This window comes from Microtus ochrogaster, chromosome 21 (genome assembly GCF_000317375.1).
Source record: "Microtus ochrogaster isolate Prairie Vole_2 chromosome 21, MicOch1.0, whole genome shotgun sequence".
Lineage (NCBI taxonomy): Eukaryota > Metazoa > Chordata > Mammalia > Rodentia > Cricetidae > Microtus > Microtus ochrogaster.
The window spans coordinates 39,477,953-39,501,440 of NC_022022.1; the positions used below are offsets into that span (position 1 = coordinate 39,477,953).

Genomic DNA, 23,488 nt, shown 5'->3' on the forward strand with positions numbered 1-23,488 from the left:
AGGCAGAGGCAGGCGGATCTCTGTGAGTTCGAGACCAGCCTGGTCTACAAGAGCTCGTTCCAGGACAGGCTCCAAAACCACAGAGAAACCCTGTCTCGAAAAACCAAAAAAAAAAAGAATTAAAGAGGAAAGATTACAGATCCCACAGAATTGGGTTATTACACACCATCGTTAATCAATAAAACACAAATGTGACTAGAAGCAAAGATCACAAAAGTTCTAATTAAACAATGATTTTGTATGATATATAGATAATATATATTCAGATAACATATATTCAGCAGTAGATTCTGTTTCACCCAAGTAAAGGAGTAGTCTTGTCTTTGTCAAGAGAAGTGAATTTCACCAAGCTCACATAAAAAAACAAAAGCCCAAAGTGTAGGAAACCCAAATCAACAACAAACCCCCTCCCCCGACTTTCCCTGCTCCCAAGTACTGGTGTCCAAAGTCTGATGACCTTCAAGCTCCTTCAGCTTGGTTCAATTCAACTCTGATAACTTTCACTGATAACAAAACTCCTTGTAAAAACAGTCACCACCGAATTACTTTAGTCATTGTGTAAGTACTCAGGGAATTAAAAGTATATTTCCTCGAAGGATGAATTTGTTGCTCTTCTATTATGACATTAAATACAAATATTAAAACCAAACTCTGCAATTAAAATTAAAACTAAATATTGCAATTACTATAGCAGTATTTTATAAGAAATCTAACCTAAAGCTGCCAAAATCTCCGACCTAAACTCTGGCTTCCTTACTTCTGTTCATATCACACATCTATTCTTTAGGAAGTAAAAATAACAAAATAGGTTTTTTGGCATCTGCGATGAAGATAGTTTTCTTGGTGGTTTGCCCGTCTGCACGACCTGGATTCTTCCACCAGCTCCACTCCCTTCTCTTCTCCCCACCCAAGATAAGGCCATTGTCAGGCAGCACAAAGGACCTAGAGGTAAGGAGTCCGCTGAGGGCTTCCTGCTGGGGTGCTGTCTCACTTAGCTGCTGTGTACAGATTCACACTGTTGTCTGGATTCATACTCTGTTCTCAGGGCTTAAAAACTTTTCCATATAAGGTCCAAGGGACTCAAAATCTTCTAGAGGCTTGATACAATTAATTTTATTAAATGACTTGGCCTGAGGAAATGAATGGAGTTTTATAAAACACGGTTTAGAGTGCATGCATAGAAGGAGATGGGGGGATTCTAGAATAGTCTCTAAAACTTTTAAAAGAATTTAATGATAATTTAGTTTATTTTTTTTCTAACTAAAGTATTTCTTAAGATGTATTTTATGTGTTTGTGTGCTTGCACGTATTTGTGGGCACTACGTGTCTGCCTGGTGCCTTGGAGGGAGTAGACTGATCCACGACTGTGAGCCTCCATGTGGGTGCTGGGAATTGAGCCCCGGTCATCTGCAAGAACAAGTGCTCCTTACTGCTGAGCCATCTCTACAGCCTTGCTATATACCGTTTAAAGTTGATGTTTCTTGGAGTGCACTTTTAAGTCAATTTGTTGGGTTGTTTATGTAGCTCAGTGGTAGAGTATATGAGTAATATTTCTTGGGTTGTTTATATAGCTCAGTGGTAGAGTATGTGCGTATTAGGGTCAAGACTTGGATGTGATTACAGATCCACTCTTCCACCAACACACAAAAGAGACTACAATAAAATTTTCAAAGCTGTTTTCTTCTGAGAAATTGCAGAGTCTAGCGTTGAAACAGTCTATTCTTAGCTGTACAAAGGAAGGTAAGTATTTTAAAGGGTTTATATCACACTTTCTAAGTATTTATAAGGATATATATTTTTTTCAAAATAAGATTACAGTTCAGAATCTAATAGCTGTGTAATGACCTGGAGCTGCCTACTCTGAGTACTAAAATGTTTGGAGACTCTTACAGGCTGTTATGACATGGAAACAAGGGGCTTTCTGTTTTGCTATCTGGCTCCAAGAACCATTAAACGTTTCCTGTATCATGATGCCAGCAGTCGGATGCGTTTACGTGTGCAGTGTTCACAGATTGGCCAATTTGTTCCTAATTGAGATGATTATTTAAGAAATCTAAAGTCATTACACACAGTAAATATTGTCAAGTTTCTGCAAGCCTTAAAATTATGAAGGAATCATAGTTTATTTGCCAACTGCACTTCATTATAAGTCTTAATTTTAATTAGCGTGTAATTTTTAGAAATATATTTGGAGCATCGGTTGAGTTAGTGTGGCTATTCTTTAATTGAGCCTCCTTGACTCCACTTTTGCTTCTGTGAAAGACTTGCTATGTCACTTAATAATTTAACCTAGAAATTTTAAGGTCGTGTGAATTAGATGGCTTGATCTTCTTTGCTGCTTTTGTAGCCAGTGCTGGCCTTGAACTCCAGATCTGTGCATGTCCATACCCCATTGGATGGCATCCAGGGCATTGTGCACACTGGGCAAGCACTGTGTCCACTGAGTCACAGCCCCGGTTCCCCATTTGTATGATCTTTTTTGTTTGCTTTTTGGAGATAGAGTCTCTACAATAGCTCTGGAATTCAGTAATTTACACAGCTCTGTCTGCCTCCTGAGTGCTGGGATTACAGACCTGTGCCACCAGGACTGACTCTGCCCCTCCCCTTTCTCCTCTTTGCCTTTTAAGATTGATTTATTTTCATCTTAATGTGCATGAGTGTTTTGTTTGCGCACCACTAGTGTGCCAGGCGCCCACCCAGTTACAGACGGTTGTTTGCTGTCGTGGGGGGCTGGGACTAGAACCCGAGTCCTCTGGAAGAGCAGCCAGTGCTCTTATTAGCTCAGCCATTTCTCAAAGACCCCCAAGCCCCAGCTGGTATGATCTTTAACCATCTTAAGTAAAGTTGATACCATGATACACTACTACTTTTCTGAAGTATTTGAAACTCTGGTTTCTTTGTTGTACTTGCATCGGTGTCCCCCCCCCCCCCCAGCATCCTCAACATTAGTAGCAGCAAGTGGACGGTTTCTGACTGTCTTCTCGCTTGAAATCCTGTGTGGGACAGCGTGGCGTTCTGGCCTTTGGAAGCAAGTGCAGCTTTTTTTGTTTGTTGTTTTGGAAGAGCGCCATGGAACATTGGAGTTGCTGGTCACTGGAAAACTTTGAGAATTACAAAATCAGCAGAAAATGGTGTCCTGCTGGTTTGAAAGTCTTGTGCTTCTAAATCAGTGGTTTGCAATCAAAGAGATGTCTGTGTATCTTCTGAGAATATCTTAGGCTGTTTTCTAGGCCCTTGTTGCAGAAGGTTTGGTGTTTGCTGTTTGAGAAGGATGCTTTCAAACAATGTGCTTATGGACTCCAGGAAAACCTTAGAGTTGGGCAGGGTCCTGAGCTTCTGCATTTTAATAGGCTTTTGGTGGACAGATGGTGTCGTTTGGAAGGCCTCTCTTTAGTAAGGGCCTGGAGTTCCCACGTGCCTCAGCTTTGGAATGACTTCCTTATTTAATACCTGATGCTTATGCTGACCCCAGTTAGAGCAAAGCAGAGTTCTCTGCTTCAATCTTGTATGGATTAATAGTTAGTACTTACTTATAATACGTGATGCATTTGAGCAGTTATCTTAATTGATCCCATCTCTCACCAATCAGTGTTGGAGATTTTGGAATCTGCCAGAGAGGTGAACGTGGAAGAACAGTAGTCTATAGGTTCTGGACTTCTGGACAGACCTTTTCTGCTTCTTTGACCTTAGACAAGATACTCAGCTTCTTGTGGCTTCTTTCCTTGGGCCACTGTGAGAATACTAAAATTATGCGGTACAGTGTAGGCGCTTGGCAGGCATCGTGAGGATACTGCCTTACCGAGTCAGCATGTGAGAAGATTGAGGAGTTAGGCCTGGGGGAGCTTTGAGGTTGAGCTAGAGAGCACCCCTAGCAGTACTTACTTATCCTGCTCCCCTTCTCTTCTGTGCTGCTCTCTCAAACACCTCCTGGGGTCCCAGTAGGGAGATCTCTGAGTTCTATGCCAGCCTGGTCTACAGTGTGACTTCCAGCACAGCCAGAGCTACCCGGAGAAACCGTGTCTTGGAAAAGCAAAAAGCAAACAAACAAAAGAAAACCATCTCAAACTTTTCCTTTCTACTTTTTCAGTCTCTGATGTGTCAAATGTGAGCATATAGTTTGCTTCAGGGTTTTTATTGCTAGTCATAAAAAAAGAAAAGAAAACGTGTCTTTTCTCCACCTCCCTTCGGATTTATCTGGGAAGTGCACACACAGGTTCATCTTCTTAAACCAACAAAACCTAAGCATAGGCATCAATGTCTGATGCTTATAGAATTGGTTTTATTTGAGGGTTTTAAAGAGAAGGAAGGACACTGCTTCTGGATGCTGGAGCAATGGAAAGATGCTGTGGGTGCTGGACATTTCCAGTTAACGACCAAATGCACTGCTGCTTAGTCAGCTGATGCTGCGAGAGACGTGCCAGTTAAATGTTCAGTATACTACACCGTCTGTCTTTGCTATGAAATCATTGTTGAGAGAATAAAATGGGCTCAAGTAGTTTACCACTATGCAGCCTACTTTTCTCAGTGAAAAACTCCCCCAAAGTCGCCACTGTTGCATTCTCTTACAGATTTTCAAAATAAAATCATTTTAGTTAGAACCTGGAAACTATAGCAACTAACATATCGTTGTAAGAGAGTGCTTTTTTTTTATTTTGCCCTGCAACTTTGCATACTTGTTTTTACTTCCATCTTCTTGTGTATCTGTAATCTGAAGCAAGATTTAACTCTAAAATCTGTGCAATTGAATTAGGCATTAGTTTTTAACTTAAGAAGGGAGGAGAGAGACGATTACACACAGCCTTCCGAGTTCAATGAGAAATCCTGTCTCAATAAAGCATGATGGGATGGAGAGAAGGCGCAGTGGTTTAGAGCCTGACTCTTGCAGAGGACCCAGGTTTGTTCCCAGTACTCACACGGTGGCTTACAACCTTCTGTAACTCCAGTTCCAGGGGATCCTCTGGCTTCTACATGGATGCACACATATGTTCACACACTCTGTACACCACATGCACAATAACAAAAATAGTGAGTGTCTCACAGTGCACTTGTTCCTTTTAGTAGTATTATGCTTTGGTTAAACACATCAACTTGCTTAGATATAAGAGGCTAATAGATTTATTTTTCTCATTCCGGTTCCTTGGAATGTAGTGCATGTGGATGCCCATCAGGAATGGTGTGGGATGGATAGTATGTGAAAGACAATGGCAGGACACAAAATAATGTGTCCAGCTACATAAGTTTTTGGGTATTGCTAAAGAGCTCTGAGAAGATCAACAAGATGTGACTTCTAGTTTCGGCTTTGTCGTTGTGTCTGAACTGTGTGTAAACAGTGTCTCGTACAGGTCTGATATGCTATTACACAATGAGAGAGATGTGGCCTGAAAGGCAAGGTCGTTCTAGATTTCAGAGCCCTGGGAAAGAGCCTGTGATCCCTGAGAACCCAGAGCCCTGGTGACTTCCGAGATCCTTGTTCTTGTTATCTTTGGGCACGGAGGAGGGAGAACCGAAGAAACAATTTTTTAAAATATGTATTTTATTTTTATTTTAGTTTATCTGTGTAATCCTGGTTGCCCCGGAACTCCCTCTGTAGCCCAGGCTGGCCTTGAATTCAGAGATCTGCCTGCTTCTGCCTCCCAAGTGTTAGGATGAAAGGTGTGCACCAGTAGGCCTGGCTTATTTTTCAATTATGTGTCTATGTCCGTGTGAATACGGTTGCCTGTGGAGGCCAAAAGAGGAGTCATCCCCTGGAGCTGGAGTTCCAGGGGTGCAGGCTTCTTGATATGGGTGCTAGGAACGCAACTTGTGTCTAACGTGAGAGCGGTAAGTACTCCTAACTGAACCATCTCTCTGGTCCAAAAAGAGAGATGCTAGAATCAAGTTTTCCTTAATTAAAAATATTGAAAGGAAATCATCTCAAGATCTTACCGAGTATGTGTCATGTTTGCATCTTCAGACCTAGAGGGTGGAGATGATCCTTCCGCAAGGGAGGGGTCAGGGTGGGGAAGCTGCCCCTTCTATTTGCCAACTAGCTGGTCCCAGGGAGGAACTTGGGTCTGGTGAGTAGGGTTTTTTACATGGCATCTATCTTTTATCAGCAGTGCCCCATACGGTAAAATGCAGGCTGTCTTACATTCAGAGGCAGTCACTTCCTACTGTTAGTGGGCTGTGTGGTCTGGGAAGGCGCAAGGTTGCCAGTTTTAGAGACAGACCTAGTTATGAACACCACTCATACTCGCAAGATTGCTGTAGAGCACGGATATTTACATTATAATTCATAACAGTAGCAAAATAATTGTATGGTTTGGGTCGACACAGCATGAAGAACTGTACTAAAGGGTCCCAGCGTTAGGAGGGTTGAGACCACTGCTGTGTTGAAGGGTCAGGGATTCAGCCCTTCCCTGCTGCTGTTTCTCCTGCTCGGCACACAGTGGTCACTCATTGAGTAGACCAGTGTCTTCCATTGTAGGAGCTCTGAAGAGCTAGTCTAGACAAGTGAGCACACGGGAGGCAGTGGATCTCCGAGTTCCAGGCCAGCCTGGTCTTTAGAGCAAATTCCAGGACAGCCAGGGCTACACAGAGAAACCCCGTCTCGAAAAACAAGCAAACAAAATAGCTAGTCTAGATTATGTATCTAGAAATATCTGGCCTGGAACCTCAGTTTGCGATGAAGGATTTGGTCTAATTGCATTTGGGTACATGTTTAGGTTTAAAAGAGAATGGTAAATTTACATTAAAAAATTTTTTTTTTCAGTAAATGGAAGGTTACTGAAAGCCTTGATTATACATGGACCTAATTCTTTGTTTATTATGAAGCATCTTATAGCTTAATGCATTGTTATTGCTGCTATTAGATCACTGTTTTGCTCAATATTTATCTGTTCCTTATGTGAATTTAAAGGCTTTTATTAAAAATTAGTCTTCGTGAAAGTAAAAGAATGTTACTTGTGCTTTCTTATGACTTTTGGTCCTTTGAATGTCACTCATACCAATTAAAAGCATACTTTAACTCTTTAGTAACTTTCTATAGATCAGATAGTTTGCTTAGCATAAGACTTGAGCACCATTGTATTTTACAACAAAGGCACTGTTCACTTGTTTATCCCTTAGAATTTCATAACACTTATATACCCACTTGGATTTCTAAATTAGAATTATATTTCAATGGAAAAAAGTTTTTGTGATTTGATTTTGATCTGTGAATATAATTAATATCATTTTTATTTTTAAACGTTTTAATAGCTGATCTGAAGTGACATGTCTTTCCTGCTGTCCCTGACATTATTATGCTCTCTTGTTTCTCCTTTGAAGCAGACTTATTTGAAAATGTCTATGGGTCTCCATCGAAGAAAAGGGAACCTGAAGATGTACAGGATAATGCTGAGCTTAGAGGTCATCAGCCCCTTAACAACATCACTGTCTCAAAGAAACGCAATTGGCTGTATCAGAGCACCCTGAGGTCTCAGAGTCTGGAAGAGAGTAAGCCATGCCAAGAGAGAAGCAATTTCCCGCTCTCCCCAGTGTCGCCACCCAGATATGCGCCGTCACAGCCTTTCTGCAAGTCCCCAAGGGAACACTACGCACATGCGATGTGTGATGCCTCCAGCTCTTCATTCTCAGGAAACTGCTCTTTAGACTTCAGTGAGGACAATGATGCTGATGATGAAGGGGAGATATGGTACAATCCCATCCCCGAGGAAGAGGAGCTTGGCGCAGCAGGTGTCTTGAGTCTTGAGGAGGCTAACGCTACCACAGTGAAGCTCCCTGCTCTCCGTGCGAACATGGTGTCTGCGAGAGACCTGAGGAAGGCTGAGCTGCATGGTGAAGAGCGACTGTGTTCTGCCCAGAACACAGGTGATGTGCCGAGCACACAGTCGGATGGAATTAGCCCTGTAGACTCCATCCAGTCCACAGAGGTTACGCAGCAGCGCAGGCAAAGGTTAGGACCCAGGACACAGGAAGGCATCACGGCAGAGGAGAGCCCCGTGCTGAAATCTGCCTTTACAGGTAAACGTCACTGTACACCTGATACCTCTATTTCCTACTCCTTGATAGTTCCTAGCAGTAAACCCAGATGATGTCGGCTCTATGTGTGTATAAAGTGAAGATGTTTCGGACCTGCGTGAAAAGTGCTTGCTGCTCTTGCAGAGGACCTGAGTTTGGGTCCCAGCACTTGGCTGACAGTCAGCCACCTATAGCTCCAGCTCCTGGAGGATCCAGCCCCTCTGGCTTGGTGCATAAATTTCTTTTTTCTTTTTTCTTTTTTTTTTTTTTTTTTGGTTTTTTCGAGACAGGGTTTCTCTGTGGCTTTTTAGAGCCTGTCCTGGAACTAGCTCTGTAGACCAGGCTGGTCTCGAACTCACAGAGATCCGCCTGCCTCTGCCTCCCGAGTGCTGGGATTAAAGGCGTGCACCACCATCGCCCGGCCTGCATAAATTTTTATATTTAAGCATCTTTCATTTTATACTTCTCATAGCTGTTTTGTGATTTAGTTGATATAATTCTAGTTTCACTGACAATAGAATTTTGTAGTAGTTCAACTCTTAAATATTAAAAATCAAAGCAATTGTGTGTGTTGTGTGTGTGTGAATGTGCATGTGTGTGTTTGTTCCTGTGTGGTGTGTGCATGTGTGTGCTTGTTCATGTGTGTAAGTCACGGCACACCCACACTACAGAACTCGTGGAGGTTAGAGACAGCCTTGAGTGTCTGTCTTCACCCTTCTTCCTTGTGTGAGGCAGGAGGTTCTTCTCATTGTTAACCACTGTGTGGCCAGGCTAGGCTGCACCTCTCCACCTCCTGCTCTCTGTAGCAACACCTATTACTGACTCACATGAGCTCCAGGATTTGACTCCGTTTTCATGTTTCGGGCAGCAGGCGCTTTCCGCGCTCAGCCTTCTCTGTAGCCCTACATTTTTGTTTTAATAAATTCCCTCTTGTCTGCTATAGAATCTCTGAATGACTCCAGTAGGAACTGTTTATTAACAGTTTAGAAAAAGAATCAGATTATTAAATTCCTTAATAATTTAGGAAAACCCAGAGCAGTTTAATACACTGAGTAGCCTTTCTATAGCAAAATAGGTTAATGTTAGATAAAACAGGACCCTGATTACTATAGAATGTTCTAGACCAGTGAGCCAGTAGGACTGTTTTGTGGTTGGCAGTACAAGGGAAGCTTTGTCTGGTAGGCAAGTCCTCCATTTCTTACTAACTGTTCACCAGAAAAGCTCAGTGTGCGTGCTTAGTAGTCTCTCTCTGCATGAAACAGTGCTTGTCGTTAGGATACAGGGATGGGTGGTGGGCGACTTTCGTGGTAACGATTTAATTTGCTGATTCTAAGCAGATAAACATGCTCACTTTAATCCTGAAATACTTCTGCCAAGATTAGATTCTGGTATTAAGGTTATTGGATCTTTATCTAAAGGAGTATTCAAGAATCTGAAAATCGAATATGAAATAATTGGGATGATGCTGAACTGTGGGGGGTGTTTTTCAAGACAGGGTTTCTCTGTGTAGGCCTGGCTGTCCTTGAACTTGCTTCGTACACCAGGCTGGGCTCAAACTCAGAGACCTACCTGTCTGTACTTCTGAGTGCCAGGATCAAAGGTGTGTGCCACCAACATCCACTGTGCAATGTTTCTGTTTTCAGAACATTTTCTTTTTCTATTTTGGTTTTCCGATACCAAGTTCCTCTAAATAACAATCCTGGCTGTCCTGTAATTCACTCTGTAGTAGAGAATGGCCTTGAGCTCACAGAGATCCTCCTGCCTCCGCCTTCCAGGTGCTCGGATTAAAGGTGCGCACCACCACCTGGCTTCAGAGCATATTTTTATTTTGTTTGATTAATTTGAAAACTTAGTAGGAACATGTACCGACTAAAAGAATGAAATTTATTAATCTGTCCTTTCTAACTAGAAAAATTGTTTAGCATCTTCTATCAGTGTTGTGCCAGAACCAGTTCCAGGAAGTTTAATTGGATATAGAACAGCCTAATAGACTTTCAGAACAAAGTCGGCCTCTTTGCTGCCCAATTACAGACTTCTTTGGTTTTTAACTTTTGTTTGTTTTTTTCGAGACAGGGTTTCTCTGTATAGCTTTGGTACCTTCCCAGGAACTAGCTCTTGTAGACCAGGCTGGCCTCGAACTCACAGAGATCCGACCGCCTCTGCCTCCCGAGTGCTGGGATTAAAGGCGTGTGCCACCACCGCCTAGCTACCTTTTTTTTTTTTAATGGACACTGCTCTGTGCACCCCTGGGCTTTAGAGGGTATAAATACAGCAGCGTTGTGACGTTAGAGCTGTCCTTCTAGTTGAATGTTCTGAGCTAGAGGCATTTCCAGTTGCTCCAAAACTTAAGCCACCATGTAGGGATCTGCACGCGCTGGGGAGCACTGCAGAGGGAGGTGTGGAAAGGGCCCTGTGGCCACAGGAGCACCAGCTGGCTTCTAAAGCAGAAATAAGAAGTTGTGACGAGGGAGGGGGACTTGATTGGGGGAGGGGGAGGGAAATGGGAGGCGGTGGCGGGGAAGAGACAGAAATCTTTAATAAATAAATAAATAAATAAATAAATAAAAAGAAGTGTGCCCTTCTCTTTGTAGTAACTTTCTTTCTCACTTTTAAGGTCCTGGGGTCTTGGTTTCTGCAAATAGGACTGAATTGAGAGGTATGGAGCCATCTTCTCCGAGCCCTAGCCCTGGGAAGAAAGGCAGTTCCATTACTTGGTCTTTGCCAGATAAAATAAAATCTCCACGCACTGTGAGGAAACTGTCCATGAAGATGAAAAGGTTGCCAGAATTCAGCCGGAAGCTGGGTGCCAGGGGACCCTCGCACGATATAAGCAGTCCAGAGAGTACCCCTTCCAAGTGCAGCTGTCGCCAGCTGCCACATGGTGCCCCTGTCCCCTCTGGGAACCCGACCAGGAACGTCATAAGCCGGTACCATCTTGATACCAGTGTTTCGTCTCAGCACAGCTACCAGAAGAAAACTACCGGGAGCTCCAAGTATTCCTGCAAGGGTGGTTACCTTAGCGATGGAGATTCACCCGAACTTAGAACTAAATCGAGCAAGCACGGATCCGAGCACAAACTCGGGAAAGGAAGAGAAGCCATTCCGAGCAGTTGTAGCAAAAACGATATAGACATCGATGCCTTCAGACACTACAGCTTTGCCGACCAGCCCAAGTGCTCACAGTACATATCAGGCCTCATGAACGTGCACTTCTATGGAGCAGAGGGGCTCAAGCCACCCCGGATGGATTCCAAAGACGTCTTCTGTGCCATTCAGGTAGACTCGGTGAACAAAGCCAGAACAGCTTTGCTCACCTGCCGGACGACATTCTTAGACATGGACCACACTTTCAACATAGAGATCGAAAACGCACAGCATTTGAAGCTGGTGGTGTTCAGTTGGGAGCCCACTCCAAGGAGAAACCGAGTGTGCTGTCACGGCACAATTGTCCTGCCCACTCTCTTCAGAGTGACAAAGACACACCAGCTGGCGGTCAAACTTGAACCCAGAGGCCTTATTTATGTGAAGGTGACCCTCCTGGAACAGTGGGAGAATTCTCTCCATGGCCTCGATAAAAGCCGGGAATCCGTCATGTTTGGGGTTGACATTCAGAAGGTTGTGGAGAAAGAAAATGCGGGGTCGATGGTGCCGCTGCTGATACAGAAATGTATTGTGGAAATTGAGAAGAGGGGCTGCCAGGTATTTCACTGCCTTTCCCTGCTCTCCTTTATTGGTTGCTTGTTAAGTCTGGGGAACAGGAATTCAAGGTAAGGTTGAAAAAACAAGAGAGATTTAGACATCTCCCTAACCCTGCTGTATTGGTATTGCATTATTTTTGGAATGTGTCATAGCTTAGCTTTCGTTGCCTGTGATTTGAGAGCCTGCTAGACGATGCCACAGTTTATGTTGTGAGACGGAACTACATGGGGTTTAGGACTAGATTACTTTACAGCAAATTGTCTTGAAAAGCTGCTAACATAGGAAGACTCGGTTCTTTAATACATACTTCTGTGTGCTTTGAAATTCTGGGGCCATTCCAATGGTGGGTCACAAGACCTGGCTTGACACCTGAGATTAACCTCATCCTGATTCTCCCAGTTCCCTCTTCAGAAGTCCAAACTTACCCGGCTCTTTACTCTGGGTCCGCACCTGAGGTGAGGAGAGCTCCTTAATGATCAGAACCCGTGTCCACATTTTGTTTGTTAATTTTATTATTTATGTGTACGGGCATTTTGCCTGCTCGATGTTTGCCTGGGGCCCATGGAAGCCCAAAGAGGGTGTTGGAATGCCCTGGAATTAGATTTACAGACAATTGTAAGGGGCCGTGTGGATGCTAGGAATTGAACCAAGCTCCTCTGGGGAAGCAGCCAGTGCTCTTAACCAGAGAAACATCTTTCCACACTTCTAAAATAGGACACAAAGGCAATCTGGTTTATACAAACATTTTTTTTTTTTTTTTTTTTTTTTTTTGGTTTTTCGAGACAGGGTTTCTCTGTGGTTTTGGAGCCTGTCCTGGAACTAGCTCTTGTAGACCAGGCTGGTCTCGAACTCCGCCTGCCTCTGCCTTTCCCAAGTGCTGGGATTGAAGGCGTGCGCCACCACCGCCCGGCCACAAAGGCAATCTGTAGAAGAAACAAAATCCGTTCTTCTTTTTAATGCAGTGTGAAAATTGTAGCCAGAAACAGGGTGTGTAACCTTCCAGAAGGACTTAAATGCGCAGACACGTGATTCTGTCTCCAGTTGATGTTGCCTTTGGAACAAGTTTTTTTGCTTACAGTCCAGCTTCCAGCCAGCTAATTTATGCATAACGTTTTCCATTTCCTCTTCTGTCCCCACCCCCACCTTGTGTAGAAGCTCAGAGATTAGGTAGATTTTCAAGTTAATCATTAAATAGAAACTTCAATTTAAAATTAAAATAAGGTGCTCAAGCAGTACTCTCGTAGTTTATGTTCTGAAAGGTGCAGAAAACAGGTGCACACAGACCGCTGGTTTTGCCAGGGGATGGTTGTATACACCTTTAATCCCTGGAGGCAGAGACAGGTGGCTCCCTGAGTTCCAGGCCAGCATGGTCTAGAAAATGAGTTCCTCGACAGCCAGGGCTACACAGAGAAACCCTGTCTCAAAGACTGCTGCTTTTAGCAGTGATTCTTGTATAAAAGTTTAAGGAAGATTTCCTGGACTAGGAAGATGGCTCAGCAGGTAAAGGCCGCTGACCTGATTTGATCCCTGGGACTCACCTGATGGAAGGAGAAAATGAGCCTGGGACCTTCACGTGTGGACCGAGGCACACGGGTGCACACTCAGGACAGTTAACTAAATGTCTGTAGTACAAAATAAAGATTTCCTGTGGCCTGGAAGCTCTCAGCAGTACGTTTGGACTAATGTGTTGTTTTTAATAAACCAGATTGGTAGCGGAGGCTGCTCCTGAACTCCCGATCCTGTTGTCTCCGCCTCCTAAGTCCTGACATTGCAGGTGTGCAGCAGCACTGCACCTTCTGAGGATTGTGTTTCCGAGGGCTGGAGAGATGGCTCGGTGGTCAAGAGTTTTTCCTGCTCTTCCAGAAGACCCAAATCCTGTTCCCAGCACCTATGTCTGGCTGCTCATCTCTGTCTGTGACTCTAGCTCCAGGGGAGCCGACACTTCTATACCTGCACTCACGTGCGCGTGTACACACACACACACATGCACGCACATGCACACACACGTGCGCATACACACATGCACACACACACATGTGCGTACACACACACACGTGCACACACACTCACGCACACACACATACACACACTTAAAAATAAGTCTTTTGGGCCTAGAGAGATGGTTTAGCAGTTAAGAGCACTGGCTGCTCGTGTAGAGGGACCTGGTTTCGATTCCGCCAACCACATAGTGGCTCACAGCTGTCTGTAAGTCCATTTCCAGGAGACCTAACATCCTTTTCCGGCCTCCATGGGCACCAGGCATTCACATAATACACAGACATATATGTAGGCAAATGCCTGTACACATAATAAAATAATAACTAAAAAAATCGTTTTAGAAAGTGGCATATTAAGAAGTATTTGTTTTGAGCCCTTTCCTTCTTCCCCATCTAAGAGACCAAGTGGACAGGGGCTATTAAACCTGTACCTGCAGCCTGCCACGCAGTCCCCCGTCTAAGTTTTGTTTGCTTCTTTGCTACTGTCTTTGCTTTTTTCACTGCGAAAACCAAAGAAGAGGTGTGACATGGACATGTGATCTTGTAGCTGCTCTGCACACGGCTGCTTCTGCTTCTCCAGAGATCACAGTCATGGCCCGTCCACTGTCACTAAAGTGTTCATGTCAGTCAGCCTCTGAACGGAGGGCTGTATCCTGAATGTCCTTCCTTTGATGCACATGACAGATCTTCACTTCTTTAGCCTTTAAAACCTGTGATGGGGATCTGTGATTGTCATAAAATGTTTGATCAGCTTATTGCCTACTGTCTTAAATAGTACTTTAGTCTGTCAGGTTCAAAGGTATAAATTCTTACTATAGGACTTCATTATACTTAAATGGGCCTCTATCAAAGGACTATAATAAAGTTGGTTCCTTTACGACAGAAGCATTTCCCTTGATCTTGTTTAACATTTGGCCTCTATTTTCTTTGTACTGCACATTTTAAACATACAGTTTAGCCTGAAATAACAAACTTAATTTATCTGTGGGTTTTCCCCAGTAAATGGATTCTATTTGTTAGTCAGAACCATGACAGAGAGGTGATCTCTTGAGATTTTAGGTTTGCCAGCCTCCTGCATTCTGTTTTAATTATTATTTTATTTTATGTGCATGGTATTTGCCTGCATGTATGTCTATGCACCATGTGTGATTTCACCGTGTTTCTCGAGGTGGTATGCTAGCCCTAACATGCTGTTCTCAGTATGGATGGCTCGGGACTTCAGTTAGGAGTTGAAATGAGAATTGTCTTTCTAGCACTTTCCTTGGTTTTCCCCCTGTGTGGATCCTTTGGCACGTAGGAGCACTTTGCGTGGGTCTTTCTTTGAAGTAGATTCAGGTTTTTGACGGTGTTTCAGTTAGTACAGTTCGTCGTCGAGTTCTCTAGATATCCTTTGCCCGCGGTGGTGGTGATGCTCTCCCGTGTGGAACCCAGCTCTCTGCTGCTGTCTTCTAGGTCACTTAGAGCACTCGCTGCAGATCCTTAATTCAAGCTTTTGAGGATTGCTCATGGCTCATTATTGTGAAATAGTTTTCTGTCACTGTTCCTTCAGCTCAGGGTGGCTGCTTCCTAAGTAGCCTTTTGATTTGAAAGGATGGGTGACAACCCCTTATTCTCCTTAAACTCCGTCCCTTGTCCCTCCCTCTGTCCGTCCCTTCCTTCCTCCCCCCTTCTGAGACAGGCCCTTATAGTCCAGACTGGCTTTGTATTGACTATGCAGCTAAGAGTGATCCTGAGTTCCTGACCCTCCTATTCCCAGGGACGGGAACTTCACCTGTGAGCCAGCACACCGGGTTATTTGTGCTGTGGGGATTGTAGCTGGACTCCGCCCCCTCCCACCCCATCTCCTTAAATTTCTTGAAGTTTAGTTTTTCAAAAGAATCCAGTAGATTAATCAGGGATTTTCTTAAAAATTTAATTTAATTAATTAATTTATTTTTGAGACCACTTTGGCTTCCTCTCCCTGGGTATGTATTGAGCTTCCGAAGACGTAGTAATTAGAAGAGCTGGCGGTGGGTTCCTAACACATACTTTTGTAGGTTCCGGTGAGCACTGTCTGTGGAACTTCTGTATGACTTTTAAAGTAGGCTTTATTTTACCTTTTTATTATTTTATTACCTATTTTACCTAAAATGACCTTATTTTACCTTTTTAACTTTTTTAATTTTATTGCCGGTTTTTACCTAAAACATGTTTTTTTTTTCCTCCCATTACTGTAGAAACAGTTAATTTGAGATCTCAGAAGCTGCATTTGAGGTGTTGCGATAACTGTTGCCAAGTTCACGTGATGTATGCCATTGCATTCATTATCCTGTCCATAACGAGGCGTTTTCTTTCTAGGTCGTAGGCCTGTATCGATTGTGTGGTTCAGCAGCTGTCAAGAAAGAGCTTCGCGAGGCTTTTGAGAAGGATAGCAAAACTGTTGGTCTGTGTGAAAACCAGTACCCAGATATAAATGTAATAACAGGTAAAAAATAGATTTCATTTTATGTCCATTCTGGGAAGACTACACCTGCAGGAGAGAAAGTGGAAATACGCTTTTATAACCTGCGTTGATTTGATTCTGTTCTGAAGTCTTACTTTCCTTCCCCCATAGACTGTGAGTCTTACTTTCTGAGGGGAGTTATTAAGATACAGCCAGTGATGGGGGAAGTGAGATCTGGGCTACATTCAGCACAGCAGGTCCGGGTCTTCATGGGGAGAACTAAAATGGCTCAGGAGTTCAATTTGACTGGTGCTTAGGTGATTGGTGGAAAGGAAACGGCCCATCTGATCAGAGAATTTAGATTACTTAATAGGCGGAAGGGGTCCAGTCAAGATATTTGAATAGGCGAGTGGGGTCATTGAAGGCTGTTTTGGGGGATGTTAATTTGGGAACTGTGTGATGGGTTGAAGAGAAGGAAGTCAAGGAACCATGGTGCCTTCCCAACTCTTCCAGTGCGGCTGGGGTAGGGGTGGGGAGGTGGGAGGGGGATGGAGGGCGCAAACAAGCACCCAAAGCCAAGCAAGAGGAATGATTCTGAACCGTTGCTGGTCATGTACTATCAGCAGAAATAAATCCGTTGGAGCAGGGATATTGTTTTAGCTGCAGGAATGTTGGGGAAGGTTGCCCATGAGATTTTAGCTGCAGAAATGTTGGGGAAGGTTGCCATGAAGTTTTGAAGTAGGGGATGGGGATGGAGAGATCAAGTGGAGTGAGTTCTCATCTGCTGGGGATTGAGGTGTTCCTTTCCTCTCCCCCAGACTAGGTCTCATCAAGTAACTCTGCAATCCTCCTGCCTCAGCCTTCCATGTGTTGGGGTTCTGGGTCAGCGCCACCATGCCCAGCGTGCAGAGACATCTTTGTCCCAGCAGTGACAACAGCTGTCCCTGTGTGTAGCACTGGAAACAGCATTAGCAGTTGTGGGGACCTGAATAATGGGAGTTTGTTGAGAGTGACTGACAAAGGAAATTCAATCCCGGGACAGTCCATAAAAGTTTAAAAAGACAAGAACTTGGGCGATCTAAAACTTTGGAGGCAGACGAAGAAGGAAGAGCCTCGGAAACTTTGGAGGAGATGGAATGTTTGGGAAAGCAAAGCCAGGAGAGGTTACAGACAGTGTGAAGCAGCATTGTGTGGAGGCGGGTTTTGTGAGAACAGGAACGGTGTTTGAATTTGAGGTTGCCCCTCACCTTACCAATAATCTTCTGGGTCTGTTTTTCCACCTAAAATTTCTTTACCTTTTAATTACTAACGTGTGGGGGCCAGTGTAGAGGTGCATCCATTCCGCTCACCTGGTTTTCATAGTTCACAGCTCCTGACCAGGCTCGTCTTCTCTCCCCTATGTGATCCCCTCCAACCCAAGACTATTGAGAAGCAGACCCAGGCGTCAAAGCCTTCCATCTGTAGATGCCCCAGTGGGTTCCTCTGGCCTCAGGGTATTTTGATAGTTTTGTTTTCTATGCTTGATTGTCTTAACAGTTTTTTTCTTGATGTAATGATGTTTACCTCCTAATTTGTTTTCTTATTTTATACACGTTTAAGTTTAGGTAAGCATTTAAGAAAAATTCGCTTACTGCTTACTGATACTGTACCTTGAAGTTTACTTTTAGTGTTGCAGGTTAGGGATAGTTGAGGTTCTGGCTCAGGACGCTGAGTGGCTTATTTCTCTAGAGTGTTTTCTGTCATTTTGAATGATGTAACTCTGATCTCAAGCAGTTCACTACTAAGAGAAGCAAACCAAGGCATTTTTCCTCTCTTATGAATATTTCGTTATTTACTTTCTTTTGAAACTTTTTAAAGATGATTTATTTATTTTTGTTTTACGCACATTGGTGTTTTGCCTGCATGTGTGTCTGTGTGAGGGTTTTGGATCCCCTGGAGCTGGAGTTACAGATGGTTGCGAGCCATCATGTTGGGTGCTAGGAATTGAACCCAGGTCCTCTGGAAGAACAGCCAGTGCTCTTAACCTCTGAGCCATCTCTCCAGCCCCTCATTTTATGTTTTGAGACAGGGTCTCACTATGTAGTTCTGGCTGACCTAGAACTTGCTATATAGATCATGCTGGCCTCAAACTCAGAGATGGTCCCGCCTCCCCCTCCCCTGCCTTCTCTACCTGGCTCGGATGAATTTTTAACAAATCAGAAACTACGTCTTTTGTAAAGAGAGGCTTGTTACTTAAAAAAAAGAGATAACATATAATTTGTGAAATTAGCAAAGGATTCACTTTAAGAATTCATTAAAGGAAAATTGTATAGAGGTAGCTATTTCTAGGAAAGTAGAAACTAAAAGTAAATTTTTGTCTCAGTGAAGCCTTAGCTTGGGAATAAGAGTGCCGCTGAGTATTTAGAGATAGATGGAAGGTGTGATTTGAGTTGACTGTTTTGTTTAAGAAGGGACTGGAGTCTGGATACTTGCAGTGTTTGTAGACGTGAATATAGGTTCGCGAAGGCCTGGTTTGTAACTTTCTTTTCTAAATAGGAGAGTCTGAAGCCACAAACTACATGGTTCTTCCCTCTGTTATTTGCACTATTCCATTTCAGTTAAACTATTTTACAAAAGAATTTGGAGCTCCTTTCTTGATTAAAAAAAATACAAAAAACGATGACATGATTTGTTTGAGAAACTGGTGGGATTGGGATAAATTACACACGGGGCCACTGTGCCTCCAAAGAGAGAGTGCCGTGGGTTTGGGAACTAGCCAGTGGTGACGTTGCCTCGAGTGTTTCCTCTGCATGAGCTCCATTTCTGCATAAACTCTGGAAAATAATAGCTCAGTGAGTCTAAACGCAGGAAAGGAACGAAATGCGTGCGCTGTGTGTTCAGAAGCTGATGTGTTTTCAGTAGTCCTTTCGTCTGGAACAAAGTGGGATGCGTTGTGTTTTAGAACAGGCACGGGACAGAGTGTGTGAAGTCTGTGTAATGAAATATTTGATACCTTCTTTCTGCTTATATTTTCCATCATTTTAAATGATTTTAACAGCAAACACCAAATTCCGAACACTAGATTCTTGGGTTTGTTGTCCCAAGTGACTTGTTGATTGAGACGGAGCCCCACTAAATAGCTCTGACTGGCCTCGAATTTACAGTCCTGCCTTAGCCTCCCAAGTTCCAGGTAGGGTTCGTGACCCGTGTGCCTCCTGGCCTGGTGCCAGGTGACCTCTTCGTCGACTCGACTTCGGTGACTCACTCCCAAGATCCAGAATCCGCTTATTGCTAAAATTTGGAATTGTTTCCGTTCCAGTTCTAGCCTTTCCTGTCCTTCAGGCTTCCTCATTCCTTTTCCAGTTGCTTTTTCCCACTGAGTTAGCCTCCTTTAATTTACGTGTGCCTGCTGCTTTCTCCTAAGTCCCCGCTGTTACAGTGTTCTTTCCTATGGTTCACTATTCAGTTACTTCCATCAAATGTCCTGAGTGTCCTTCCATGGCCCCTTTTTGTTTCTCCCGGCTGGCAAAGCTTCCACCCCACAATGCCAGTAGTTAATCTTACACAACAGCTTTATTGAGGCATAACTGCCATAAAATAAAATAAAGCACATGTATTTAAAGCATGCAGCTGGTGTTTTCACATGTGTATGCGCCGTGAGACCATAGCCACAATGAGTATCAAGGATACAAGTGTCGCCAGTGTCCTCCTTAGTCTCCTCTGCGTGCACAATCCACCACCCCACTGCCCCCATTCACAGGCAGCCACAGATCTTCCTATTGCTATAAATTGGTTCTGTTCTCTAAAAGTTATATAATAGAACCATACAGGAGGGACTTTACTTTTGCTTTTTATAAGCAAACAGATGTGGTTTTGTTTACTTGCAAAATTACTTTGAAATTCCCCCATGTCGTTCCAAGTGTCCATGCCAGACAGTGTTCCGCTCTCTGGATGCAGTGGGTATGACGGCGTTGGCTCATCCATTCATCTCTCGACCAACACTTGCCTGATTCTCAGTGTGGGGTTGTTACCGGTAGAGCTGCTATGACGTTCATGTACCAGTTGTCGTCAGCATATGTATGTCTAGCGATGCCTAAGCCACACTGTCGTCTTGTTTAGGTTGTACCATGAGACTTGCATTTTCGGGTATTGGTTTTTTTTTTTTTTTTTTTTTTTTGGTTTTTCGAGACAGGGTTTCTCTGTGGTTTTGGAGCCTGTCCTGGAACTAGCTCTGTAGACCAGGCTGGTCTCGAACTTACAGAGATCCGCCTGCCTCTGCCTCCCGAGTGCTGGGATTAAAGGCGTGCGCCACCACCGCCGGGCCTTTTTTTTTTCTTTTCTTTTCTTTTTTTTTATTTTCGGGTATTGTTATGGTGTGGATGGGAGATGTCCCTGAAGAAAGTGTGCAGGGATGGAGCTTGGGGCCATGACAGGGTCATGAGGGCTCTGACTCAGTGGATTAGCCAGTTGGTGGATTTATAATCTGATACCATCATTGGAAGATGGTGGAAAGATGGAAAACCTGCCCTGGTTGAAGGAGCTGTTTTACCTGTTTGTGACCTTCAAGGTTGCTCCTTGTCCCTGGCCTCTGCCTCCTGCTCTCAATGTCCCAGCAGCTAGAAGGTAGAAGGTAGCTCCTTCTCCATGCCCCTCCATTGTGTTGCTGCGTTACCACAGACCTAGCCATGGAGCCAGCCATGAACTGAAACCTCCAAAACCATGAGCCAAGTTAAACTCTTCTTTAAAACATTACTTGTCTTAGGTCAGGCCTCCTGTTGCCTGCCTTTAATCCCAGGTCTCGGGAGGCAGAGGCAGGTGCATCTCTGTGAGTTTAGCATCAGCCTGATCTGCATGCATAGTGATTTCCAGGGCAGCCAGCTGTATAGAGAGACTCAATGAACCAACCAAAGGTTTCTTCTTTCAGATATTTTGTCACAGTGTTGGAAAACTGATACAGGAACCAGTGTGCCCAACTTTGCTGCTTCTTCTTTTTGTAGTCTAGGTCCTTTGTGTTCTGTATAACTGCAAGAATCACTTTGTGGATAAATGAAGGCCTCCAGGGGCCTGAAGGGGCTAGACCCTAGCGCTGCCCCCGCTGTGGGGGTTGGAGGAGTGGGGTGTGGGGTGGGGGCAGGATGAGGGGGTGGGGGCATGGGGTGGGGGCAGGATAGGGAGTGGGATGGAACTTTTTTGGATCAGTTTATACGTTTTGGTGACAAAGTAGATTGATTTTGTTTTACTTAATTGGTGACAATGGGGATCAAAGCCAAGGATCATACATGCTAGGCAAGCACTCTTCCTGAGTTATGCCGCTTGCTCCTGGCTGGGATTTTGTTAGGATCCGCATTGATTCTGTAAGCAGTTTAGGGAGTGTTGTTATCCTCAGGTCCATAAACACAGACTGTTTTTTTAAGCTCCCCTATAATTTTTTCAAGAGAGTTTTCTGAGTAAAATTTCGTACCTTTTTTGTTTCCCGCAAGTATTTAATTCTTTTTGGTGCTGATGTGTTGGGATTGCTTCTTTTTCTTTTCTCTCTCTCTCTCCTCGACATATCCTTTCTCCCTCCCTTCTCTGTGCTGCATCCCTTGTTCTCCGGTGTCTACAAATCCATCACCCCTCTGATGCCCCTGTCTCCTCACGCCGCCTTCAGGGGCGAGCAGTGCCTTCTGCTTTGATCGCTCAGTGAGTCTTCTCATCCTCCCCGCTTCCCTGGGTGTGGGATACACATGATCTTCCCGACATCTTGAACTGATTCCATGCCTTCCTGTTTTCTCAGGAGTCTCTGCTTTCTTCTCTGGGGACTTCCCGAGTTGGTTCCAGCCCCTCTCTCCTGGGCCTTGGAGACCTTTCTGCTGTCTTCTTTCATGCCCATTCATCTAGCCAGCCATCTGGCTCCGTCCTTTACCGCTTGCCAACACAGCTGATGTCCTTTTCTCAGGGCTCTTCTCTTTGTGGTCCTTATCTCTAATTGCCATTAGGTCATTGGCTCCTAGACCTTGCTACAGAAACCCTTTGCCATACACTCAGAAGAGGAATTTGTTTATAAATACCTGCATGGGTCCTGGCAGGAGATTCTGATGCGGTGGGGCAGGAATGGGCTGCACCCCCTGGCATTTATGGCCATTCTTTTCTAACCAAGTTATTGTGTATCATTTGGTACCCCAGAGTCTGTCTTGACGCAGCTTTTCCTTGTCCTCCTTGGCAACATGCATGCCTTTTTTTCTATTCATCCCCGAGAGCACCTTTTCTGACCACGTGGGTCTTTCGTCATTCTTCCTTAGCTGTGTTTGAGAGAGCTCTTCCCTTTGGAGCTATTTCCTAGTCATCTCTTGACATGGTTTTTATGTTCCCAATACTCTCTCTGTGTCACACACACACACACACACACACACACACACACGGGCTCAATTATCAGGCTGTCCTGGAATTTGCTGTGTGACAGAAGATGAGATGACCTTGAACTTCAGATCCCTACACCTTCCACAGTCATCTTTAAGTTGCTCATTCTCGGGTCCAGCTCTTTGCTCCTGTCTTCCTAAGCCTCCTAAGTTTTGTATGGAGCAAATTTACACATCCCATAGACAGTCTGCCTACCTGCGAAACTGTTGTTTCTTCTTGTGTCCCCTAATTTCAAGCAATATCATCACTAAGACTCACTTGGATGGTGAAGCCCTAGACATGGCATAGAGGCAGGTCCTGCCTTCCCTTTTGCTACTGAAATAAAGTGTTTTTAAAACTACATGTACTATAGTCATCTCTTGACACAGTTTTTATGCTTCCCAATATTCTTCAGACTTCTCTTAACTTTCACAGTGAGAAATCTGATGCCTTCCGTTCTTGACTTCTGTTTAATGTACTTGGTATAAGAAGTGATCCTTTTCCTTTTGAATGACAGCAGAACATTGGAGACTAACGATCTATTATATCTAAGACTCAAGTGCAGAGTTAGAGAGGAGATTTGTTGATGTCCCTGATGCCCCCTTGCCGATTTACAAAGGCTTTGGGCAGTTGGTGTCCCCTCAGTACCCACTAAAAGTTTAGAAGCTCAAAATTTGGGCAGTAGAATAGTTTACAACTAACATGCATTTGTCTTACTTTCTTAACTGCTTGCACGTGCGGAATCTTCTCGTGGGGGCAGTCAGGAGAGCTTATATATTAAGAACGTCTTTCATCATGACTTAGCAAAACTATGGAAATTATGTCTGTATTTTGGCATGTTCCAAACAGAGTTAATTACTAAGGAAACTTACATGAATGCAAATCACCAGTGTTTTTTTTTTTAAATATTTATTTATTTATTTGTTATGTATACAATATTCTGTCTGTGTGTATGTCTGCAGGCCAGAAGAGGGCACCAGACCTCATTACAGATGGTTGTGAGCCACCATGT

At 44.0% G+C, this 23,488-nt stretch overlaps 1 protein-coding gene across 1 annotated transcript in view; it reads left to right on the forward strand.

Moving 5' to 3' along the window:
* Syde2 (synapse defective Rho GTPase homolog 2) overlaps positions 1 to 23,488 on the forward strand; it is a 54,638-nt gene that overhangs the window by 2,692 nt on the left and 28,458 nt on the right. The window contains exons 2-4 of the mRNA XM_005357400.3: positions 7,312 to 8,004; positions 10,616 to 11,700; positions 16,035 to 16,161. Coding sequence (XP_005357457.1) covers positions 7,312 to 8,004; positions 10,616 to 11,700; positions 16,035 to 16,161 — 1,905 coding nt within the window. The remainder of the gene's footprint in view (positions 1 to 7,311; positions 8,005 to 10,615; positions 11,701 to 16,034; positions 16,162 to 23,488) is intronic.